The sequence below is a fragment of the Camelus dromedarius genome, chromosome 13 (assembly GCF_036321535.1).
Source record: "Camelus dromedarius isolate mCamDro1 chromosome 13, mCamDro1.pat, whole genome shotgun sequence".
NCBI lineage: Eukaryota > Metazoa > Chordata > Mammalia > Artiodactyla > Camelidae > Camelus > Camelus dromedarius.
In genome coordinates, this window is record NC_087448.1 from 70,060,731 (window position 1) to 70,081,671 (window position 20,941).

Sequence of the window (20,941 nt, forward strand, 5' to 3'; positions counted from 1 at the left end):
GCAGCTCGTTGCTTCGCTGTGTGCTTCCGAGGTCACTGGGGAGCTTGACTTGTTCTCTTGCTCATGAACCGTTTTCCCTTCAGGTTGGGCTTCGGGAGCTTTCCGCCTGTGCTAGCGCGGCCCCTTCACAGCTCGGCCTTCCCGGTCTTGCCTTCCCTTTCCCGCCGTCGGGGCCCGGCCCTCTGGGCCGCCCCTGCTGCTGCCCCGGCCTGTGCCCCGCCTCTGAAGTGACACGGGGAGGGGGGATCACACACTTTATACGCATCCCGACGTCTGTGTTGGGTCCCAGAGGAGGACTCTGTGGGCAGACGTGCCCCCTTTCTACCCCACACCTTCGCTTCAGGGGAGACCCTGGTGGAGACTTGAGGCCTGAGGTCAGTTTCCGCCTGTGCTGCCTGCTTGGCAGTGAGCAGCTCCTCCCCACTCCTGTGTCGTGAGTCGGGTGGTACTCGCATCCCCCTCAGAGGCTTGTTGTCGGGGTCAGTGAGATCACACCCTGCCTGCTGCCTGCCTGCTGCCTTCCTGCTGCCTGCCTGCTGCGAGCATCGCCGAGCCACCGCGTGCACGGTGAGTGGCGGTTCCTGCTGCTGCCTCTGCCTGGTGTGTGCGCCAGGCCCCAGGCACCTGGGGAGCAGGGAGAGAAAGCCTCTGAGCTGCAGAAACGGGGGGACGGGAAGCGGTGAGCGCGGACTTGCAGTGCTCTGGACGGGCTGCGGGCGGGGCGGGGGCGCCGTGGTCAGCTCAGGGAAGGCCGAGGAGGGAGGGAAGCGGTTTCGAAGGGTGAGTCCCGATTCTGAAGAGGAGGGAGTCCAACTTGTGGGGGACTCTTTCTGTCAGTGCTCCCTGGGGACCTCTTGGGAAAAATACATTTTTATTTTGGTTTTGACTCCCAACCTGTTAAATCTTTGGGGGCTGGGAATCTGTTTTCTTAACAAAAAAAGTTTCTCAGGACTTTTTGATAACTTGCTACTTGAAACCATTGTGAAGTCATTTTCAAGAAGAAAGAATTTAAGGTTTTAGTTTGGGAAACTAAAGTGAATACCATATTCCCATTTAACATATTGACTTGATGATTTTATTGTTTGTATGATAATGTTCAGCCAGGTGGTTAATATAAACTAACTTTTAGATTATACTTCATAATTTATGAAATATGGTATTTTTTAAATGAATGTCTTTTTTATTATATTAAAATTATATTCAAGCCTATATATACCCTATTAAGTGTGTAGGTATCAGAGTGTCCAGAAATCATTCACTTTGGAAACTGTTTTCGTTTGTAGAATAACCAACATATATATTTGCAAAATTATGCGTGTGTAGTGCTTCTCAAGGGAGGTGAGAAGAAACATGTATGATTCAGAAGTTCCCTGGGTGGGCAGCCCACAGTTGACATGTGATGTAGTCATCAGAGTGTAACCCGTTGTGGCAGTGGTTAATATGCCACGTGTTCAGGGCATGGTCAGCAGACATTAATGAGGAAATGCCTTGTCAAAATGCAGACTCAACTTGTTGAACTGGGGAAAATGGTGGGAAAGAAGAATTTGCAAATGGAAGGACACAAATATTTATATTTAGCATAATTAGTGGTTCACGGGATTTTATTAATAAAGCCTTTTTTAAAGTATTAAAGCATTTAACACTGTTCTTTTTTTAATTGAAATATAGTTGATTTAGAATGTTATCTTAGTTGCAGCTGTATTTTTTGCGGACTGTAGCCTCCAGGGTAGTTGTTACAAGGTAGCAGGTACACTCCCCAGGGCTGCACCGTATGTCCTTGTTGCATATCTGTGTAATGCAGTTCTTTAGTGGAAATGTTTGCATTTTTATTTATAGAGCTGTAGAGGGTGCTGTATCATTAGGAATAGTAGTCTGAACTGACTTTGGCTGATTATAAGAATTCCTTTAGGCCGGAGAATCGAAGTTAGTTTCTCTTAGATGTACTTTTTATTTAAAAATTATTTTAACTGAAAATAGAGTGACTAGTGCTGCAAAATTGACATAATTTATAATGAATATTGGTCTCATGTACTTGGTTGTAAAATGTTTTTCATCTTCCAGATTCTTTGCATGCAGGTGGCTGCAAAATTGACACAATTTATAATGAATATTGGTCCCATGTACTTGGTTGTAAAATGTCTTTCATCCTCCAGATTCTTTGCATGCAGGTGAAATGACTGCCCCACTCCGTACTGGTTACAGTGACAGGGCTTTACTCCACTGCCGTCCACCCCCAGTGTCCCGCCCAAGTCGAGAAACCTGGTATTTTGATCTGTAAGCTCTACAGGCAGTCTCTTCTCGTCAGATGGGTCCCAATAGGATCAGAGATAACCCGCCCATAGAACGAGAATGCGTGTTTTGGGTGGGTCTGATTCAGAAGAGCGTCATCTTTGGAAGAAAAAGCATTGGAACAAAATGGAATGTAAAAACCTGGGCAGACTTTAGAAGATGTTTCTAAGAGAAAGCTGGCTTTTCTGGCTGATTAATTTGTTATTCAGAAAAGAGTTCTATAACTTACAGACTTCACTGTTCCTAATTTTTCTGGTATAATGTTTTTAGAAAACTTGAGGTAGATTTATTTGATATCATCTCTATCTTTAAGGTAGACTCCTTTAAATTGCTTTTAAAAATAAATTTTTACTAACTTTGGATTCAGTTTCACCCGTGCTGAAGAATTGAGAAATTATTTGAACTTGGTCAATTTAGATGGAGTGGTATATTTTGGAATAAAAGGCAATAAGTTGGCTATGGTTTTTTAAAATTACAAGAAATGTTAGGGTTTTGGGGGGGAAGTATTAGGTTTATTTATTTATTTACTTACTGACTTAACGTGGAGGCACTGGGGACTGAACCCAGGACCTGTGCGAGCTAGGCAGGCACTCTACCACTGAGCTACACCCACCCCCTAAGAAATGTCAGATGAGTGTCTATCTTCCTAAAATGTAGGCAACTTAAAAGGATTCTGACCCAGACCTTGCCAGGAATGCCTTCCTTTTCCCTGAAACTCTACTTTAAGTATTTATGATGAAGTTTTGTACTGTAGCTTACAGAACAGTTAAGCAGGCACTTGGCCTCCCCACGGCCCGGAGTGCTGGTGCTTCCTCCTGCCGTGTGAAGGGCTGCTGCCCAGGTCCCTCACTGACTCATGCCTGTGCTGTGTTCCGACTCCAGGCCCCGCCGTCCATGGTCAACTCAGAGCAGCGCCAGCACGCTGAGCACATCTTCCTGTCCTTCAGGAAGTCAAAGTCACCCTTTGCAGTTTGCAAGCACATTTTGGGTAAGTGTTTACTTTAACAATGTCTAGTGTTTCTATCTTGAATGTTAGATATTTTAAATTCTTTGTAAGTAATTTCCATTAACAGTCATTCTTCTGAAGTGGCTTTAAGATACTCCATAAAGCCAGACAGAAATCTTTGTTTTCACTTTGGATTTTTCGCCCGTTAATAGTGTGCAGTAATTTATTACTGGCGTAGCATGAAGGCTGTTAGCTGTAGGGAAGCATCTGATTTCCTAAAATTTGTTCCCATGTGTGACATCACGTGTAGAAAATGTGCTGTAATGTATCCCAGTGTTTTAAAGTTAGGCGTATTTTTGGAGGTTTCTAGAGTTTCTTTTAGTTGTTTTTTCAAAAAAATTTTTAACCGTATGGTTTGCACTCAGCCCGCTTAGCGAGTCTTACTTCTGTGTAGATTACTCACTTCACGTCCTGAAATGAAGCACTGATTTTCACTCTCGTAGAAAATGCTTTGTGAGTCCCTTACATCTGACACAAGTACAGAAATGATCTCTTTCCTTTAAAAATAATCACAAAAGTTGTAACTTGTCCAAAGATGGCACTTTCTCTTACATTTTTTTAATTAATAGAGAGATTTCCTTGGTTATTGTTATTTTATAACTTTATTATTGTCGGCTGTTTTTCTTAACTGGAGCCATTTTTTATAACCCATATCGAAGGCTCCGAAAGGAAGGCTATCTGAGTTACCCACGAGTACAGAACTGGTCACTGAGTGTTAGAGTGGAAATGTCCGGCCTTTTGTTCCTGTGCTTTGAGGAACGCCGTTAGCCGCCAGTGCTCTGGTCTCCAGATCAAGAAGCCTGCAGTTCAGTTCCGTGTCCAGGACGCCTCACACCTGAGGGCTTGTGGCAAGGCTGGGAGGCGGAGGGGAGGGGAGGGTGCAGCGACCTGGGCTTGGGGCACCAGGGCTGCTGCTGCCTGCATCAGCTTGGGGGGCCACTCTGAGCCTTTTGTTCATCGGTGATGGAGGGTAACGATACCATTTTTCTTAAGTGGACTTGACTACCCTGAGATGCTGCGAGGTGCAAATGTAGTGATGTGGGAGGGCACTTTGTGAATAGTAAAGTCAACACCGTGACCCCGTCTCCCCATTTCAAGTGGCCTTTTAAAAATCCAGTGTGCCTAAAAAATGCGCAGAGCGAGTGGCGGTGTGGAAGGCGGCTCTGTCTCTTCCAGGAGTTCGATCTTCCCGTCAGAGAAAGTTTCAATAACCACCTTGAATTCTAAATGAGGCAGTTTTGAATTTTTTTTTAAGTCAGTTTTTATACTTGGTTGAATTTGGTTCTGGCTCTAAGAAAATGTGTTATCTTATGCATGGAGAATACTTAACTCAGTGTTAAATTACTAAACATCAGTACAGAGAATTTCAGGGAGCCTTACTTTTCATCCTTACTGCCTTGAAGCTTTTCAGCGTTAGTGGTCGTAGGAACCTCCGATGGTCCGAGTCTGGCTTTCGGGGCAGGTGCCATAACTGCACTCCCAGGGCCACCAGCATCGCCTCCGACTCCAGCCGTGATTCAGTTGTACTTCTGTCCTAGTCGGGGAGTCCTTGTCTAAGTGATAAGTATGTTATCAGAGTGTTTTTGTTTATCCCACTCTCTCCTTTCAAGAGTATGTATATTTTATGAAGAACTGTTGCTTTGTTATGATTTGAGCTTGCTTTGGAATACTTTTGGCTCCCTGATAAAAATTTCTAAAGACCGGTATTGCTAGTTTTAGCCTCGCTATTGAAAGCAGTTCGGGTTTTGAGACGTGAACTATTTAAACGGTCGAGTGCACGTGTTACAAGCATAATCGTTAAATACTGCAAAGCCCTTGTTACGTTAATGTTTACATCTAAACTTCACAGGAAATCTTTTCACTCCTTACTCAGTTGCCACCAGCACAGAAGGGTTAATTCCTCTAAGAAGACTTCTCATGCACGTGGCAGTTGATCGCAATTCAGAATTTTCACACTCTTGTTTCGGGGTTCTGGGCTGTTTAGAGAGTGTCTGGGGAATGGATCTGAGGAAAGAGGAGACTTTCTCTTGGATGCTTCCCTTTGCTGGCCTCTTAAAATTCTTCTCACTTCTAACTTAAGTTTTGTTATGTTTCTCATTTTTCCTCATTTCTTTCTCTTCTTAGCCTTTGGTTTTCATTCCAGTCTCAGTGTCTTTGCTCTTCTCTGTGTGTGTGTGCGTGTGTGCGCGCATGTGTCGTGTGCTTGTGCATTTTGTCGGAGGGCACTTTGAGACGTCGTCACCGCGGAAGCCTTTGGCACTTAGGCATTTACTGATATTGTGTAGGGTCACATGTTTCTTAAAAAACCCAGCGAGTTCTGCTCTTGTTAAGAAATGCCCCCAGACCTCGAGGTGTTGTTCCAGCACTTCTGGAGCTAACTTTGCAGCTTTCTCTTGCCCTTCTCTCAGGGAGAAGAGGATTTCTTTTGTTTCTTATCTCAGAAGTAACCAAGACAAAACAGAATCGGCCTGAGACCCCTGACTGCTGGCGTGCGTACGCCTCACTGTGCAGCTCACGTGGCCCCTGCATGGACAGGGTCCTGAGGCTGGACGCGGGTGTGTGGTCGCTGGACCTCAGAGCGTGGTGCTCCTCCTCTGGTCACTCACTTCCCTTGAACCTTGGTCTTTATGGCTCTGTCTGGTTTCAGATGACTGACAGGATACAAGTGAATTTTGTTTACATGGTTATTGTTAAGGTTTCTGTGGTAGGAAGTGAAGGCTTCCTGCTAAAGTGGCCTGGGCTAATTTGTCATCTAGACAGTGTCCTAGTCAGTGGAAAATCATCCCTAAAAGTATTAGAAATTCTAGGTGAACTGTGAGCTATTCACTAAGACCTTGCCACTTTGAGCGTCTACACAGCAGAGAGCAGGAGTAAGGCTCCCGCACGTGTGGGATCCCGGTGGCCGGCGGGAGGGCCCCTGAGCCCTGCGCGGAGTTGCACAGTTCTGTTCCGTGTGAGTGCAGGTTAGGAAGGCCAGCAGTAGTTTTTATGAGGAAGTATAGTTTATTAGGTTAGGAAGATTCACAGCTTTTTACGGGAGCAGTAATTTAGTGATCTTCATTTGATACCACAGGTATCTAAGGAGCAGATGTCTCTTGAAAACTTCTCAGTGTCACTTAGCTTCTGTAATTGTCCCCCTACTGACTCCCACAGGGGAAAAAAGAGGGAGCAGAAAAAAAAAGACTGGGATATGCGCCGAGGAATTAGACAGAAGCACGTTTCATTCTCACGAGAAGCAGTAGTGTTTGCGGGTGCCATCTTCACTGGCACCTGCACCGAAGGTGGGTTTGTGTCACCCAGAGGATGTGGCCCAGCCTGCCGCCGTCAGTTTCCGCTCAGTCTCTTGGTGCATCTGTTTCTTCAGCGGTAAAACACAGGCGTCCAATTAGGTCATCTTTGGAGTTGCATTTCTAAACTTCTGTGAGTCCCTGAGATTTTGATTCCTTGTTAAAATCCATGGTTAAGCATTTCAAGTCCTTAAAATGTTGACTATTGTAGTAGAAGATGAAGGTAGGCAAACACTATCATTTTCTTTCAAGAAGAGGTTTATAATAAGAGATTATTTGAATTTCCTTTATGAAGCAGTAACATTTCTCCGTAAGTGAGCTAAATAGATATAGCTGGTTTCTGTTTCAAGTCATCTTTGAAGAAAACACTTATTTTTTCTCCTTTTTATAATTGATTTAGATTTTTAGAATCTATTGCTTTATTCACTGTGTTTTAAGGTTTCTAAGTTTTTTTGAGTTCAGAATTCATGTTACAGTAGCATGGACTAATCAGACTTAAGAAAAAATGAAGGTTCAAATTGGTTCCTCTTACTAGTTTTGACATGTTGAAAATTCCTATGTGGTCGTCAGTGTGGTTGGAGCTTGTGTGGGGCGCACCTTTTCTTGCACATTTTTATAGCCAGTTGCGTCAAGATCACTTGTAAGATTTTTAGAAGATCTGAGCTTGGAAGGGAGAGAGAGTGCTGTGCCTGACTGTATATTCATGCTCTTCTGACATGTTCTTGAAGGTGCTGTTCTGGGCCTGGAGGTATTTCTCACGGCTTCTCCTGTCTAGCGAGCTTGGCGAATACCCTGGAGTTGAATTGGACTTTCCTGTGGGTTTCACATGGTGGTTGTGTTCTAGAGCTTCAGGAAATTTCCGCTGTTCCTTGACTTCATTTTGCCTGTCTCTCCCTTTTTATTATGCTGTTTGGAAACTGATTTTAGTGGTATTGGTAAATAAAAGAAAAAAATAGAAAATTAATGTAAAACGATTCTTTGCTATGTTAATTTTCTATTTCTTTCCCTTTCTGACTCAGTTTCTAGTTCAGATGCTGTAACTTGCTAGTCAGAGCTGGCTTTTTCTAAGTGTAGCTTTGGGGCTTTGCTCGGTTTGATCAGTATTGCAATCAGAAAATTCACAAGAACTTCTCACCCTGTGTAACTGTGACTTTTGGTGGTGTTTTTGTTTTTTGTTTTTTGTTTTTTGGGTTTTTTTTGGTAACATTTTGAGGAGAAGCCCCTGCACATGACTGTGTTTGTTTCTGAACGTGCTGTTGGAGGCGGGCCGCCCTGCGGAAGCGCAGCCACTGAAGCAGGCGCCCCAGCGGCACCGTTCGTCCCGGACGGTCACGCCTGCAGCCTGGTTTAGTGGACACTTTGCAGACACAGTTCTGTTCTGCACAGGGTGAGAATCTCTCGGGAAATCTTCTGATTGCTTTCTATTTTTATTTTATTTTTTTAAAGCTGTGTTATTTTTTAGTTCTTCATGCTTTGGAAGTAACAGTTGAAGAGAGGTGAGGAAAGTTTGTGAAATTGTGATCGGTGATTAGCTGCCACCTGCCTGAGGTGTCTTCTGAGAGGAACTAACCTCTTTGTGGTGCTAGAGCAAGGTCACTGGATAAAAAAGGACCAGGTAACCATCTCCTTCCTTGTCTGAAAGTTCTCTTTAAAATTAATAACCGCAGAGCGTTGAGGGCAGGATGAGCTGCTGGTAAGGAGAGCGTCTCGTTTTCTCCCCAGAGACAAGCAAGGTGGACTATGTCCTGTTCCAGGCGGCCACAGCCATAATGGAGGCAGTTGTGCGGGAGTGGATCCTCCTGGAGAAAGGCAGCGTCGAGTCCCTGCGCACCTTCCTGCTGACCTACGTCCTCCAGAGGCCCAAGTAGGTGCGGGGCCGGGGCGTGGGGCGGGGGCGGGGGGGTACTTGGCTGGGCCTACCCTTTCCCAGAGGTTTTCTGTGCTTTTCAATGATTGATGCACACGGTTAGGCCCTATGTGGGGCTCATATTTTGTAAAGTCATACAACCTGATTGTAGGCTGTTTTGGTGAAATAATACTTTTTATTTACGTTTCTGACACTGGATTTTATTCCTTTGAAAAGACTGTCCTATTCTGAAGATTTTGGTTGTAAGTAAAAGTTGACACAACGTTGTAAACTTACTACTTAAATGGAAAAGAAAAGAAAAAGAAAATATAAATATAAGTTGATCTTTGACTCAGTCTAAAATCCTTTATACTTACTTGTGCTGCTTTTTGTTCTTGGTGAGTGCTGTAAGACATAGGTGAGCACCCCAGACAGGCGAGGGGAGATCGGGCACAGTAACAGACCACGAGTCACACAGATGTGTGCCTGCACATGCTCACTGAAACGGCTGTAGAAGAGAAGGCACCAGATTCTTTGACAGTTTCCTTTGGGGAGGGGATCAGGCTTAGGAATGGGGTGAGAGTGAGTTTTCTTACGTTATACACATTGTATTGTTTAAACATTTTACAAGATTGTGTGCATTCATTGCTTGTATGATTCATAAACCAATGAGGAAAACTGTTAGCCATACAGCTTGTGGGAGAAATTCACTTACTGTGTATCTTTTTTTTAAAGTCCCCTAAATGCCAAAGCTTTTTTTAGGAAGAGGCAATGTACATCGTGTGTGTGCAGTTGAATACTTTTGGGGTAGATAATTATTTTCAAGTTCAGTTAAAAGTTGCAGGGTCAGAAATGCTGGTAATTAGGAATGACGAATGATGGTGATAAACATGCATAAAATTTTTAAAATAAGCCAGAGCACACTGTCGAGCCTTTGTCCCTGCTGCCTTCACTATCAGCCTCCGGGTCCATGATACTTAACAGTACCTATTGGCAAGGCTTGCATGTGGCAAAGTGGTGGTAAGTGCTTTACGTGTGGAAAGGTGCACAAGAGACAGAGCCAAGGGTGACAGCGCCGGGTTCAGTGGCTGACGTGCTCCGTGGGTGAGTGGGCGTACGTGTGTCGGGGAGGGGCTTATCTCCTTCCATTTCTACCAGGATAAGGAAAACTTGCTCCCGTTTCAAACCTTCCTCCTCTTCATGCTGGTTTTCCTTCTTTATTTGAGTTTTAATTTGTCTAATGAGCCCTTGGGTGTGGTGCTAACCTGCCCTGGGGCTGCTCCGGTGTCACAGCCCAGCCCCACGGGCACTTCGCCCGGAGCCAAGGGCTTGGACGTATGTGTGTGACAGGTGATGGTGGTGTGCGTGCATGTGGGCGCTTCTGTTAGCCACAGTGATCTCACCGTAATAGTTTTGAGTTGATTGTAGGGTTCCCCATTGAAATAGTTCACTTACATATTTCCTCCTAACCTCTTATTTTGAAAGAGCAGAACTGTGAGCCTGCACACCCTTCCCCGGCAGAGGCTCAGTTAGTGTCCTGTCACGTTTGGTCCCTCTCGTCTGTGCCAGCACTTCCCCAGCCAGCTGACAGGGAGCTGCAGGGGCAGTGGTGCTTCAGCAGGCCCCTCCTAAGAGGTGATCTCAAGAGTCTTGATGAAATTGCTATGTTCATATTGTGTGATACAATTCTGATCTCGCGTTGTGATTTCCCCAGTTGTCCGAATAAGGTTATTTATATCCTTTTCAACTCCTTTATAGGTTATTTTTTTGATCCAGGATTTAACCAGAGATTACACGTTGTATTTAATTGTTGTGTCTCTTCATCTAGAATCATTCTGCCTCTTTTGGTCTTTCGTGACACAGATGTCTTCACCTTGTAGAACATCCCACAGAATGGGTTGGAGCAGGGTTGAAACGTCCGGCCGCCTAGGCAGGCGGGTACGGCGGGAAGTGTGCTGTGGGTCCCATGTCCGTGGTGCCGTGTCCTTCCCATTAAACGCGTGGTGTTTTTTTCTTTTCTGTTTCCCCCCCAGCGTGATGACGTTTGCGTGGAGTGCAGTGCGGGGCAGGAGTGCAGTGCGTGGAGTGCAGGAGCGCCCCTCTGCCGCTCTGGCCCCGCGACCGCGGGCTGGTTGCCTGACCTGCGCACCCATTTCCTGGCTGTTAATGAGAGGCAGTGATAGTACTTAAGTAAGAAGGTTGTGGAGATTAAATGTGTCTTTGTGAGTTAGTTTATATAGAGACTTGCAGGTCACAAGCACTCAATAAATGTTAGGCTTTCCTGATAATTTGTAGCTCCCGCCAGTGGAGAGACGCAGAGCCTGGTCGGGGCTCTGGGTGCCGCTGCGTCCCCCAGGGCCACAGACTCCGGTTGGCCGGCTGCGTCCCTGCCCAGTGTGGGGCCTCTGCATTCACTTGCAGAGTGAATCCTTCACGTCTGTGTTTTGAAAGAGTATTTTTTTCTTTCATTCTTTTTTTGGGGGGAGGGGTGTTAGGTTTATTTATTGACTTATTTTTTTCAGTGGAGGTGCTGGGGGTCGAACCCAGGACCTTGTGCCCAGTGAGCACACGCTGTACCACTGAGCTCTGCCTCCCATTTTTCTTCATTCGTGACAGAGCGTGACACGTTTGTCCATGTGTGTGAGTGTCTGGTAAGTGCCTGTGACCGTGGACGAGCTTAGTATGGCAGCCAGTCGGTCTGGCAGGGACAGCGGGACACCCGTGGTGATGGGAGCCCTCCTGTGACCGCCGGCTGCATGCAGAGGGGCTGTCACAGGAGCATCTCTGCGGGGGTGGCACAGTCCTGGCCAAGCACACAGCCACTCGGGCCTGGAGGCCATCGGCCTCGGAACTGAAGGAACTGTGATGGTGCAGTTTTGCGTGGACGCAGACTGCGGTGCGAGGGGAGCAGGTGCCTGGCCGTGAGGGGCTTTAGAGGCGGGTGGCCATATTGTTTATGTCCAGATGGGGACACTCTTCAGAGTAAAAGCAAGCACTGCTAGAAGTTGGGTGGGAGAGCTGGTGGCCTGGCAGTGTCCCGGAAGGCTGGGCTGGGTCCACTGCTCATAAGCCAGGTTGAGGAATTCCGGTTTTATCCCAAGGGTACATGGTTGTCGCATCTTTGTGGCAGTTTAGAGGCTGCGTTAAAAAGTTCAGGGCGGTGTTTTCTGAGCCTTGCTTTGAGGACCCCTTGTGGAAAGCCGTTGTGGTCTAAAGGGCTTTGCAGAACTCCTCCCTTTGAGACTTGCTTCTGCCGCCACGCTGAGGAACGGAGTTGACATACGAAAATTTACAAGTTTTTAAGAATTTGTTTCCATAATTTTGTATCTTAAGCTAGCGTGCTGCCTTTTCATGTTAAAGAGAACAGATTTAAGATTATACTACTGGTTGAAGATGGATGTTGGGTCAGAATTTATGTCTTAATTGGTAGCATCTTACTCTGGCTCTCAGTGAACTGACTTACAGCTACAGAACATTGCCTGAGGCAGCTAACACTTACATGGTACTTAGTGTGCACTGGGTGGGCTTTTAAGAATATTTAATTCTTGTGACAACCCTGTTACTGTTATCCCCATTTCACAGATGAGGAAACTGAGGCTCTGTCTTGCCTAGGGTCACATAGCCAGTAAATAATGGAGTGTGGATTCGAACCCAGGTCTTCTGGCTTTGGAGTCAGGGCATAGCTGGTAGGCATACCACCCTTAGGTGTAAGCCGTGTTCTTATAGTTTCAGGCACAGTGAGAAATTTGGGAGTTTTCTTATATTGGATTTATGTAAAAGTTTTCACAATGATTTTTGTGTTTTACAGCCTCCAAAAGTATGTTCGGGAACAGATTCTATTAGCAGTAGCAGTAATTGTAAAACGAGGATCGTTAGATAAATCAATTGACTGCAAAAGCATTTTTCATGAAGTCAGCCAGTTGATAAGCAGTGGCAGCCCCACTGTGGTAAGTGTGCTACCTTTGTCAATGTTTAAAGTTTTACTGTGTTACACAAATGCCGTTACAGCATTGGGTGTCTACGTGAAAGAAAAATGCACAGCCTGAGAAACCAAGCCGTTTCCGCTTGTTTGTGTTTCTTCCAGTCCTTGTTTATACGTATACATACTGTAGAGTGTACTCTGCTGTTCCCTTTGGTTCTGTTTTCCCATGTTACCAGTGTTCATCACCGTAAGTTCACAAACCTCATGTAGTTTTCATGATCATATTTCATGGTGTAAAATGTCCTAACTAATATGCCACAATGTTCTTAACCATTTCCCTTCTGTTGGACACTCCCCTCCGTTTTCAATAAACCTGTGGCAGCTCCTGGTGGTAATGGACCTACTTGAGTAGAGTGGAGAGTGACGCCCGACGTGGGAGTGGCTGAATGTTGCAGTGATCGGGTGGGGGCTCTCGCTCTGGCCCGGGTCTTCTGGGGGCCTGATTGGCTTTCCTCGTGCGGGCTGCTGTCTGCCTTGTGAGAACTAGTCTGTCCGGAGCGGGGCTGGTAGTGGCCACTCTGTCAGAAGCAGGAGGGCCTGGGGTTGGTGTCAGCGACCAGCTGTGATTCTTGGTTAGAACTGTTGACTTTTTTGTTCTTTTGAGGGGGTTAAATTAGGTTTATTTATTTAATTATTATTATTATTATTTTTGCTGGAGGGACTGGGGGTTGAACCCAGGGCCCTGTGCGTGCTAATAAGCACGTGCTCTGCCACTGAGCTGCACCCTCCCCCCCAGAACTGTTGACTTCTATCAGCTGGGTGATAGTTTAACTCATGTAGAATTAGGGTTGGCGGTACCTGGCTGTTCTGATGCTCAGGTATTGTATCTTTAAACACTTTGGGTAGTTTTTTCCCTTTCCCAGTTTTTCTTTGCTCGTTTAAAAGATACCTGTGTGAGGCTGTGCATCTTACAGCTCTTTATGAGTTTTCTCTCAAGTGGCCCTTCAGTGAGTGGGGTGATCCTGGAAATCTGTGCAGTTTACTTGGCAGTTTGAGGTTGGGATGTAGCGGTGCATTTTAGGAGGGCTGCATGCGCTGCCGCCTTCCTCCTGCAGGGGCTCAGGTCTCCCCCCGCACCCCTCACCCACGCACATGAGCCTCCGCTCTGGCTGGCACTGACCCTGTGCATACTGAGTGCTGGCTGCCTTTCCTTTGGACTTCGCCAGTGGTCATGTGTCTGTTTTTTTCCTTATCAACTTTATTGAGGAATAATTTACATGCATTACTGCATCCATTTGGAATGTACACTTCTGTGAGTTGTGGCAGTTATGTGTACTAGTGAACCCCACACAAACAAGACACAGAATTTATTTTGATTTTGGACTCTGTGGCTTTTGTGTCCTGTGCCACTCCTGTGGCAGAGTTCCTCTGAGAGGAGTGCCGTCCACTAGGACTTTCTGTGTTGATCTAGATGTTCCACGTCCTTACTCTCCAGCGTGTGGTCACTACACTGGCCACATGCTGCTTTTGAGATTTGAAATGTGGCTGGTGTGACTGAGGAACTGACTTTTTCTTTGTTTGATTGTAATTGCATTTTATTTCAGTCCAGATAGCCGCAGGCGGCTCCTGGCGGCCGCACTGGACAGGGCAGTTCCGGTGCGTTTCTAGTCTCAAGGCTGGAGTTTGTCCCTTTCACTTAACCATAGTTTTGTAAAATTTAGTTGTTTATATAAAACTGACAACTTCACAAATGTGCGTGTTTGAATCATTACATTTTTTTTCTCTTTTAAAAATTTTTTTTGGGGGGATTTGGTTTGCTTACTTATCTTTGGAGGAGGTGCTGGGGATTGAACCCAGGACCTGGTGCATGCTAAGCATGAGCTCTACCACTTGAGCTACACCCTCCCCACGTTACGTTTTCTGAGTTATTTTGGCTTTGTTTTATGTAGTGAGGAGCTCTGTTGAAAAGAGTCCCCAGATAAGACGCCATTTAAAAGTTTTGGGGTGAAAATGGTTGGTGTTAATCACCTGCGCGCAGAGCGCTTCCCCCACAGCCACAGCCGCCGGTGTCTTACGGGAGCTTGGCTCTGAGATGCTGGGCCCTGGGGCTGTCTGCCCTGTCGTGTGAGTGCTGTGTGTTGCAGGGTTTGTGAGCCTTGGCTGACTCACTGACGGCCACATGCGCAGCCTGGGGGCTGCGGGAAAATGAGGGGAGCTGGAACTCGCCAGAGCGAGCAGAGGAAGGTTTCGAACTGACGCTGCTGCTTGAAAATAGTACCCTGGCCCCCATTGCTCTGAGTCAGGTTCCCTTCACATCGCAGGTTCTGCTTAAGGACGTGTTGCTTCATTTGATGACCTGCAATAAAGGGGATCCAGCTCACTGCGATGTGGCCAGGATTTAACTTAACCAGGATCTTAGCCAGGAACTCTGGGGTCTGTGCGTTCATGGCTGTTAGTTTGGGGGGGCGTGTTGGCCGGGATGTTGGTGTTGCCCTCCTCTCGTCTTGCACGGGTGGCTTCTTGGTGGCTGGACGCTGAGGGCAAGGGGTCCGAGCCCCCACCCTCGGGGGCGAGCACCCTGAAGACTGTCTCCCGTGGGTAACTCGACCCACTGCAGAAAGCAGGCCCAGGGCAATTGGCAGTTGGCTTTTTTGAGCCAGTGGAGTGACTGATGTTCCGAGAGCGACTGGAACAGATGCAGCTGTTAGTTACAGAGGTTTTGCCCTGCTCACAGCGCGTACACTTTGAGAGCAGAGGATGAATTTAATATCCTCATGAAATATTCCAAGGCAGGGAGAATTTTTTTAAGTTAAATTTCTACTTAACAGGGTTACAAACTTCTGGACTAGTAAGTCGGTAGTGGGAGGTGGAATTTAGTCTCAAGATTGCTAGATGGATTTGTCTTGGTGGCCACACTGGAAACACTGAACTCAGAAAGTATTCCTGCTTTTACGCGGCAAGTTCACCGCGCCCCCGAGGGCCCTGTCGTCCTCGTCCTGCAGCCTGGAGACCCACTCAGTCAGCAGGTCTGGAAAGTGAGGGACCAGGAAGACGTTTTAGTGTATCTTCCTCTCTGTCTTCCTCCCAGACTGTTAGAATTTGTGGGAGTGGTTCAGGAATTTACTGAAGAGTTTCTTATCCTCAGAGACGTGAGTAGCAGTGAGGCAGGTTTAAAAGTTGGGTAAGAAAGTAGAATGATTAAAATCAGAACATTGATATAATGTTGGCTAGAAGCTTTTTTTATAAAGGTGATTTTAAGAGAGATTTGAAGTGAAGAGATAATTGACTATGGTTTTCTCTCATGAATTATTCCCCCCACACTTGTGGATTGATGCAGCCATCAGGCTGGTTGACCAGAAACTGCATGCACTCTGCCCGCCCTCCTGCTTTCCCAGTGCAGACTTTGGTGGTCCCTGCGTCCCCTGTGCTCATTTAAGTAAGTTTAGGGACAGTGTAACATCATACAGCGCTGATTGTGATTTTGGCTCAGGTTTACTACCTACCTGCCTTTAACAGACTGTGCTTGACTTCTCTAGGTGTTGGTTTACTAGTAGGTGGAGGAAACATGCTAATATCCATGCCTGGGAGAGGAGAGGCAGCCTCCGGCGCCTAGTAGGCGCCCAGCGAGTGCTGGTCTCCCTCGTGGTCCCACCCCCTGTCTTCAGAGACCCATTGTCTCTTTCAAGCAGCTCGAGAATTGAGAGTCAGAAGGAAGTGTTTATGCATGACCTGTGAGCGAAAACTGTGCACGCAGTAACTTCCCTGAAAACGCTTTAAGAAAACAGATTACCAGCAGTTGGAGCTGCTTCCTGAGGAGACTGCTTTTAGACAGCGCTGGGCTCTTGGGGTGACTCTTGTCCAGTGACTCGGTCCTGGGCTGTGTCCTGCCTGAGCCCGGGCTGTCCTCCTCCTTGCTCGTTTCCCCTCAGTTTGCAGCAGTCAGACCTGCTCTCTGCTCTTGGGGACAGATAGATACGGAGACCTCGCTTCCTAAGGAAGGTGGCTGAAGTTCTTATTTCAGTTAATGCTTAGGCTAAATTCGTAATCTGTTTCCTTTGAAAGCGGTAGGCATCAGTTAAGCCTCTCTTAGAGCTGTTTAATTCAGCGTTAGGCCTCCTTTCCTCCTCTCTGCGGTGCTGGAGAGAAGTGGGTGAGAAATTCCCGCGGCCGCAGCAGTGCCGCCCTGGACGTGGTGGCAGCTTAACCTCTCTCGTCACAGGTCTCATTGAGGTTTGCTCTGAGGGGCAGCTGGGAGGCCGCTTTGTGTGCGACAGCCTTTCATGAAGTTTATTCTTGGCAGTCAGGCTCCTGGGGCAAGAGCCAGGCTGTTACAGGACACAGTCCTCTCAGAGCAAGAGCGTTGTACTTCGTCAGCTGGGGTTAGTGTTTGGGCGTCTTGTTCTCCTGACAGTGAGCTGGAGAGCCTCGGGGCGGTGTCGCTTCACTGTCAGGGAGCTCGTGTCTTTTCCTGGAAACTGGTGTGGCTCTGAGGCTTTTGGTGCGAGGCTGCAGTTACTTAAGGTTAGCCAGTGAGTTGACTTGGGAAGTTTCAGTATTTGAGTGAAAGGAACCTTAGCCTCCTTCGCGGCCTCGAGACCTCCCTGAAGTTCTTCCACTTGTTTTACATGCTGACATTTTCTCCTTGAGATTCGTCAGCAGCTGAAACAGCAGGGACGCATCTCACACCCGTCCCTCGGGTTGCTGACCCACAGTCCAGGCCGCGGTGCTGAGTGCCGCCTCTGTTGCTCTCCTGTGGCTTCAGTTTTGGCTTTGTTTTTTCCATTGAGAGCTCATCTTGGTGGAATGTAGGTAGCAATCCAGAAGTGGTCCTGGAGAAGCCAGCACAGGGTACTTTTCTGACAATGGCTCATCAGAGCCTCTGCTGCGCTCGCCCGGGCTCCGACCGCACTGCCTGGTGTGCGTGCTTTAGGGCACACGTGAGTTCTGCAGTGCAGAGATGAGAAACCCCAGGCCCAGACAGATGAAGTAGTTTGCCCTCAGGGACTTGAAGTGGTCAATCGTGGCCTCTCAGAGCCCAGGTTTCCTGACTCCTTTATCTGAACTGTCGGAGTCTGGTACTGGACCACAGAAAGGGTCGTGCAGGGTGCTTCTGTTAGAACTTGTTTGGCATGTAGTTTTAATAAATATTACTATTTGTTTTCTGACTTACTGAAAATGTAAGTTGTCAGTTTAGGACTGTTTGTTAGTGCTGGTCAGATGGCCACCCGCAGCGCGTGGCAGGCGGACAGGATGGCCGGGGAGGGCCGTGGGCAGATGGAGGCCTCGGAGGCCGCAGAGCCCGGCTGCATCACAGGGCGAGACCGGGGCCCTGGGAGTTTATGTAGCTTCCACATACCCTCTCTGTTACCACTTTGTCTAGTCATTGCCTTAGAAACACGTCTTTTAGACAATTTTATGTGAAATAAGTTTCATTAAAAGTGTTTGCTGGCTGTGCTTGGAAAATGAACAGATATTAACCTAATTCTTTATGATCTTGGATACATGAGGCACTGCTCTTAGAAGTCTCAGGTTTGTACTAATGTCGAATCCTGGTGCACAGGATAGTCTTAGAGTGTCCTGCTCACGAGTCGGTCGGTCAGCTGCGGCCTGGTTTCAGGGAGAGTCACACTCCAGAGAGTTTACCGCCACTCTTTTCGCTGCCCCTCTGGAGTGTTGCAGCCCCGTCCGTAGCACAGAAATAAAACCGAGCCCTGTCCGTGCCCGAGGCAGAGGTGCTGAGATGGGGGAGCGGGGCGACGGTGCACTGGGGTGGCCAGTGGACCTGGAGCCCGAGGCGGCAGGCAGGAGCCTTCCCCAGCTGTAAGGACGACAGAAGCTCACTGATGCCTCTCCCCTGCCCTCCGGTTTTCTGTCCTGGGAGCGAGCTTCCCCTTTTCTCCCTGGGACTCCCTCACCCCACGGCCCCTGCTCTTCAGTGAGTGTGATGGGTAGTTGGTGCTGAAAAGGAGTGAACAGACGGGGTGATGAGTCTTGGACACACCAAGTGCTTGTCATTCCTCGAGAGGTGCTCTGTCGCTTGGCCTAGGGCTCTCCTCTCTTAATGTACAGCCAGTGCTTAATACTCATCACCCTCCGGGGAGCTCTGTCCAGTTGGTGCCTCGGAGCCGTGGTGTGTAGTGTGAGCGATGTTTACGAAGCTCATCTCAAGTCCTTACAGGGATTCCATATGGAGGAGCCATTAAACTGGGTATATTTTAGTGATGGCAATATCTTACTGAATTTTTGTTCTTTAAAAGCTGGTCGTTTTAGGAGAGGGTAAGCCAGGATATCTGATGTGTGGCCATACCTGTAACCATGCTGCACACTTTATTTTTCTGTATTTCTTAAGTCTTTGAGTGGTAAATTTGGTGAGAATACATTTGTCTTTGAAAGCTTGTCTTTTTATTTCGTAAGTGTGAGGAAAAGTATAATACGAAATACGTTGGGTTGATAGTAACAGTATTATAATAAATATTGTATAATTGCGTTTAAAAATTGCAAAGCTGTAAACAAAAGTTTAGTAATAACTTAACCTTTGGATGGTAATTTTTGTAGGAAGAAAAAGTTACTTAAAAACAAAATATTCTCATTTTCGGTAAGCTAAGTCCAGGACAAGAGCGTGCCCTGCTCTTACTGCGTACCAAGACGTGCTTTCCTTTGCATCACTAGCGCGGAAGTTCGCCGTGTGGCGGGATGTCGTTAACTGCTCCACCTCAGAAGCAGTCCTGTCCCCCAAGGGCTCCTTGTCTGTGATGGAGTTGTAGCTAGGGGAGGCCTTTGCTTCTGAGAGCCCTTCCTTTTTCTGGGCCTGGTCACTGCGGGACAGGCCTCCCCTTTCATTGTTCCTGAGCCTTTCCTTTGCTCACTGACCGCAGACACGGGCATGAAACTTGGCCAGCGTTTATCTCACCTGAAAGTAGAGCTTTGTTGTGCGCACATGTTGTTTCAGCCATTAAGTAGAATTGTGTTACTAAAAATTTAAATATGGTCATAGTTTAAAAATATGCCATTTTGTGGTGCCATATAGTTTGGTACTGAAAAACAGTTTGGGGCAAGTTGCAAATTACTTGCGTAGAACTGTTATAGATAATTTATTTGGAAGAATGATAAGTTTGTGTTTAATGAGTACATCTGGTTTTTGTTGTTTTATTATCATTTAAAAATTTTATTTTGGGGGGGAGGTTATTAGGTTCATTTACTGATTGGATGGAGGTGCTGGGAATCGAACCCAGGGCCTCTTGTGTGCCAAGCAGGCGCTCAGCCCCTGAGCTGTGCCTCCCCCGGGTTGTTTTTATTACCTGCTTTCATGTCAGTTGTGGGATGAACTCTGTTTTCGATAGATTATCTCATCTAACATTCCAAAATTAATTCTCTTTTTAAGTAAGACACATTTTCTCAAACATTTAGGTGTCTGTTCATAATGTTTTATTCTCTGAAGTCTTTAGAAAGGATAGGGAAAAAACAAAACATATGTGGAAAAATTTTCAGAATCCATCCTTGTGAATTAACTTTTCCTGTTGAATTTCATTCATTTGAATTTAATACTACTTTCCCCACCAAAGCCTTGCTGTATTTAAAAACTATGTTCAGGGTTGAGGCCAGTGTTACTTCAGTATATCTATGAACTTTTCATTGCTGGCACTTCAATTATTGATCACCATTTTAAAAGAAAGCGATTTTGTTAATTACAAAAAAAAAAAAAAAAATGAAGGGGATTGTACTTGCCGCGTGTCCAGGACCTTTCAGCAGTCAGGTGGGGTGAGTGTGTGGTAAACTGTTCTGTGCGGGGGCCTGGGTCTGGGATGAGATGGGATAGAAGGGGATGTTTTAACATTAAAGCAAATGTATGTTTTGAGGTGCAGCTACACACTGTGTGTGTGTGTGTGTGTGTGTGTGTGTGTGTGTGTGAGAGGCTAATCTAGCTGTGGTGAGAGGGCTCGTGTCACTGCTGAAGCAGCCAGGCCTGTTCACCCCACTGGGCGCCGAGGGGGTGTTGCATCTTTTCTGTACCGGTAGGGCTTCCTGGTGTGGAAAGTTCTGAGAAACTGCTTTAATCTCTGGGCTAGTGTGCCATCCATAAATATTAAGTATACGTTATACTTTTCTTAGTCAAAATTAAGAGGTAAGTAGGATTTAATTATTTGTTTTTTACATCTTTAGAGGGAACTTTTAGCCATACACAGCAACAGACAAGCAGCTTATTAGTCACCTGTGCATCCACGCTTCGCTGTCAACAAATGCCCACTCATGCTAATCTCTAGGAATTCAATTTTATGTGTATTTGCTGAGATTTGCCAAGATGAGCGTCTGCAGGGTCAAGGTGCTGACATCAGAGGCATTTCTGAGCAGAGACGCTGCAGTTGGTGGGCGGCAGGCCCCAGCTCAGCTGTCGGGCAGGCCTGCATGAATAGTGCCGTCCTGACTTTAATCTCGCTTGTTCCGAGGTAGTGTGCATATTTCTGTCCAGCCCCTGGAAACTTGCCAGCGTAACTTGCTTCCTCTCTGTCTGTGGCACCTTGAGTCTAAATAGTCTATGAACAGAAGCATTGGATTAATATCAGGAGCCTGTTGGATAGAGCCATTGGGAACGA

The 20,941-nt window shown here is 46.7% G+C and overlaps 1 protein-coding gene across 6 annotated transcripts in view; it reads left to right on the forward strand.

Moving 5' to 3' along the window:
- Positions 1–20,941, forward strand: part of XPO4 (exportin 4) — a 98,086-nt gene that overhangs the window by 23,831 nt on the left and 53,314 nt on the right. For 3 of the 6 annotated variants that reach the window (XM_064493279.1, XM_064493278.1, XM_031465709.2), the window contains exons 2-4: positions 3,172–3,277; positions 8,305–8,446; positions 12,237–12,375. In XM_064493279.1, the coding sequence (XP_064349349.1) occupies positions 3,184–3,277; positions 8,305–8,446; positions 12,237–12,375 (375 nt within the window). In that variant the 5' untranslated portion in view covers positions 3,172–3,183. Of the gene's footprint in view, positions 1–3,165; positions 3,278–8,028; positions 8,198–8,304; positions 8,447–12,236; positions 12,376–20,941 lie in introns of those variants that run through there. The other 3 variants (XM_064493280.1, XM_064493281.1, XM_064493282.1) reach the window with 3 other exon arrangements.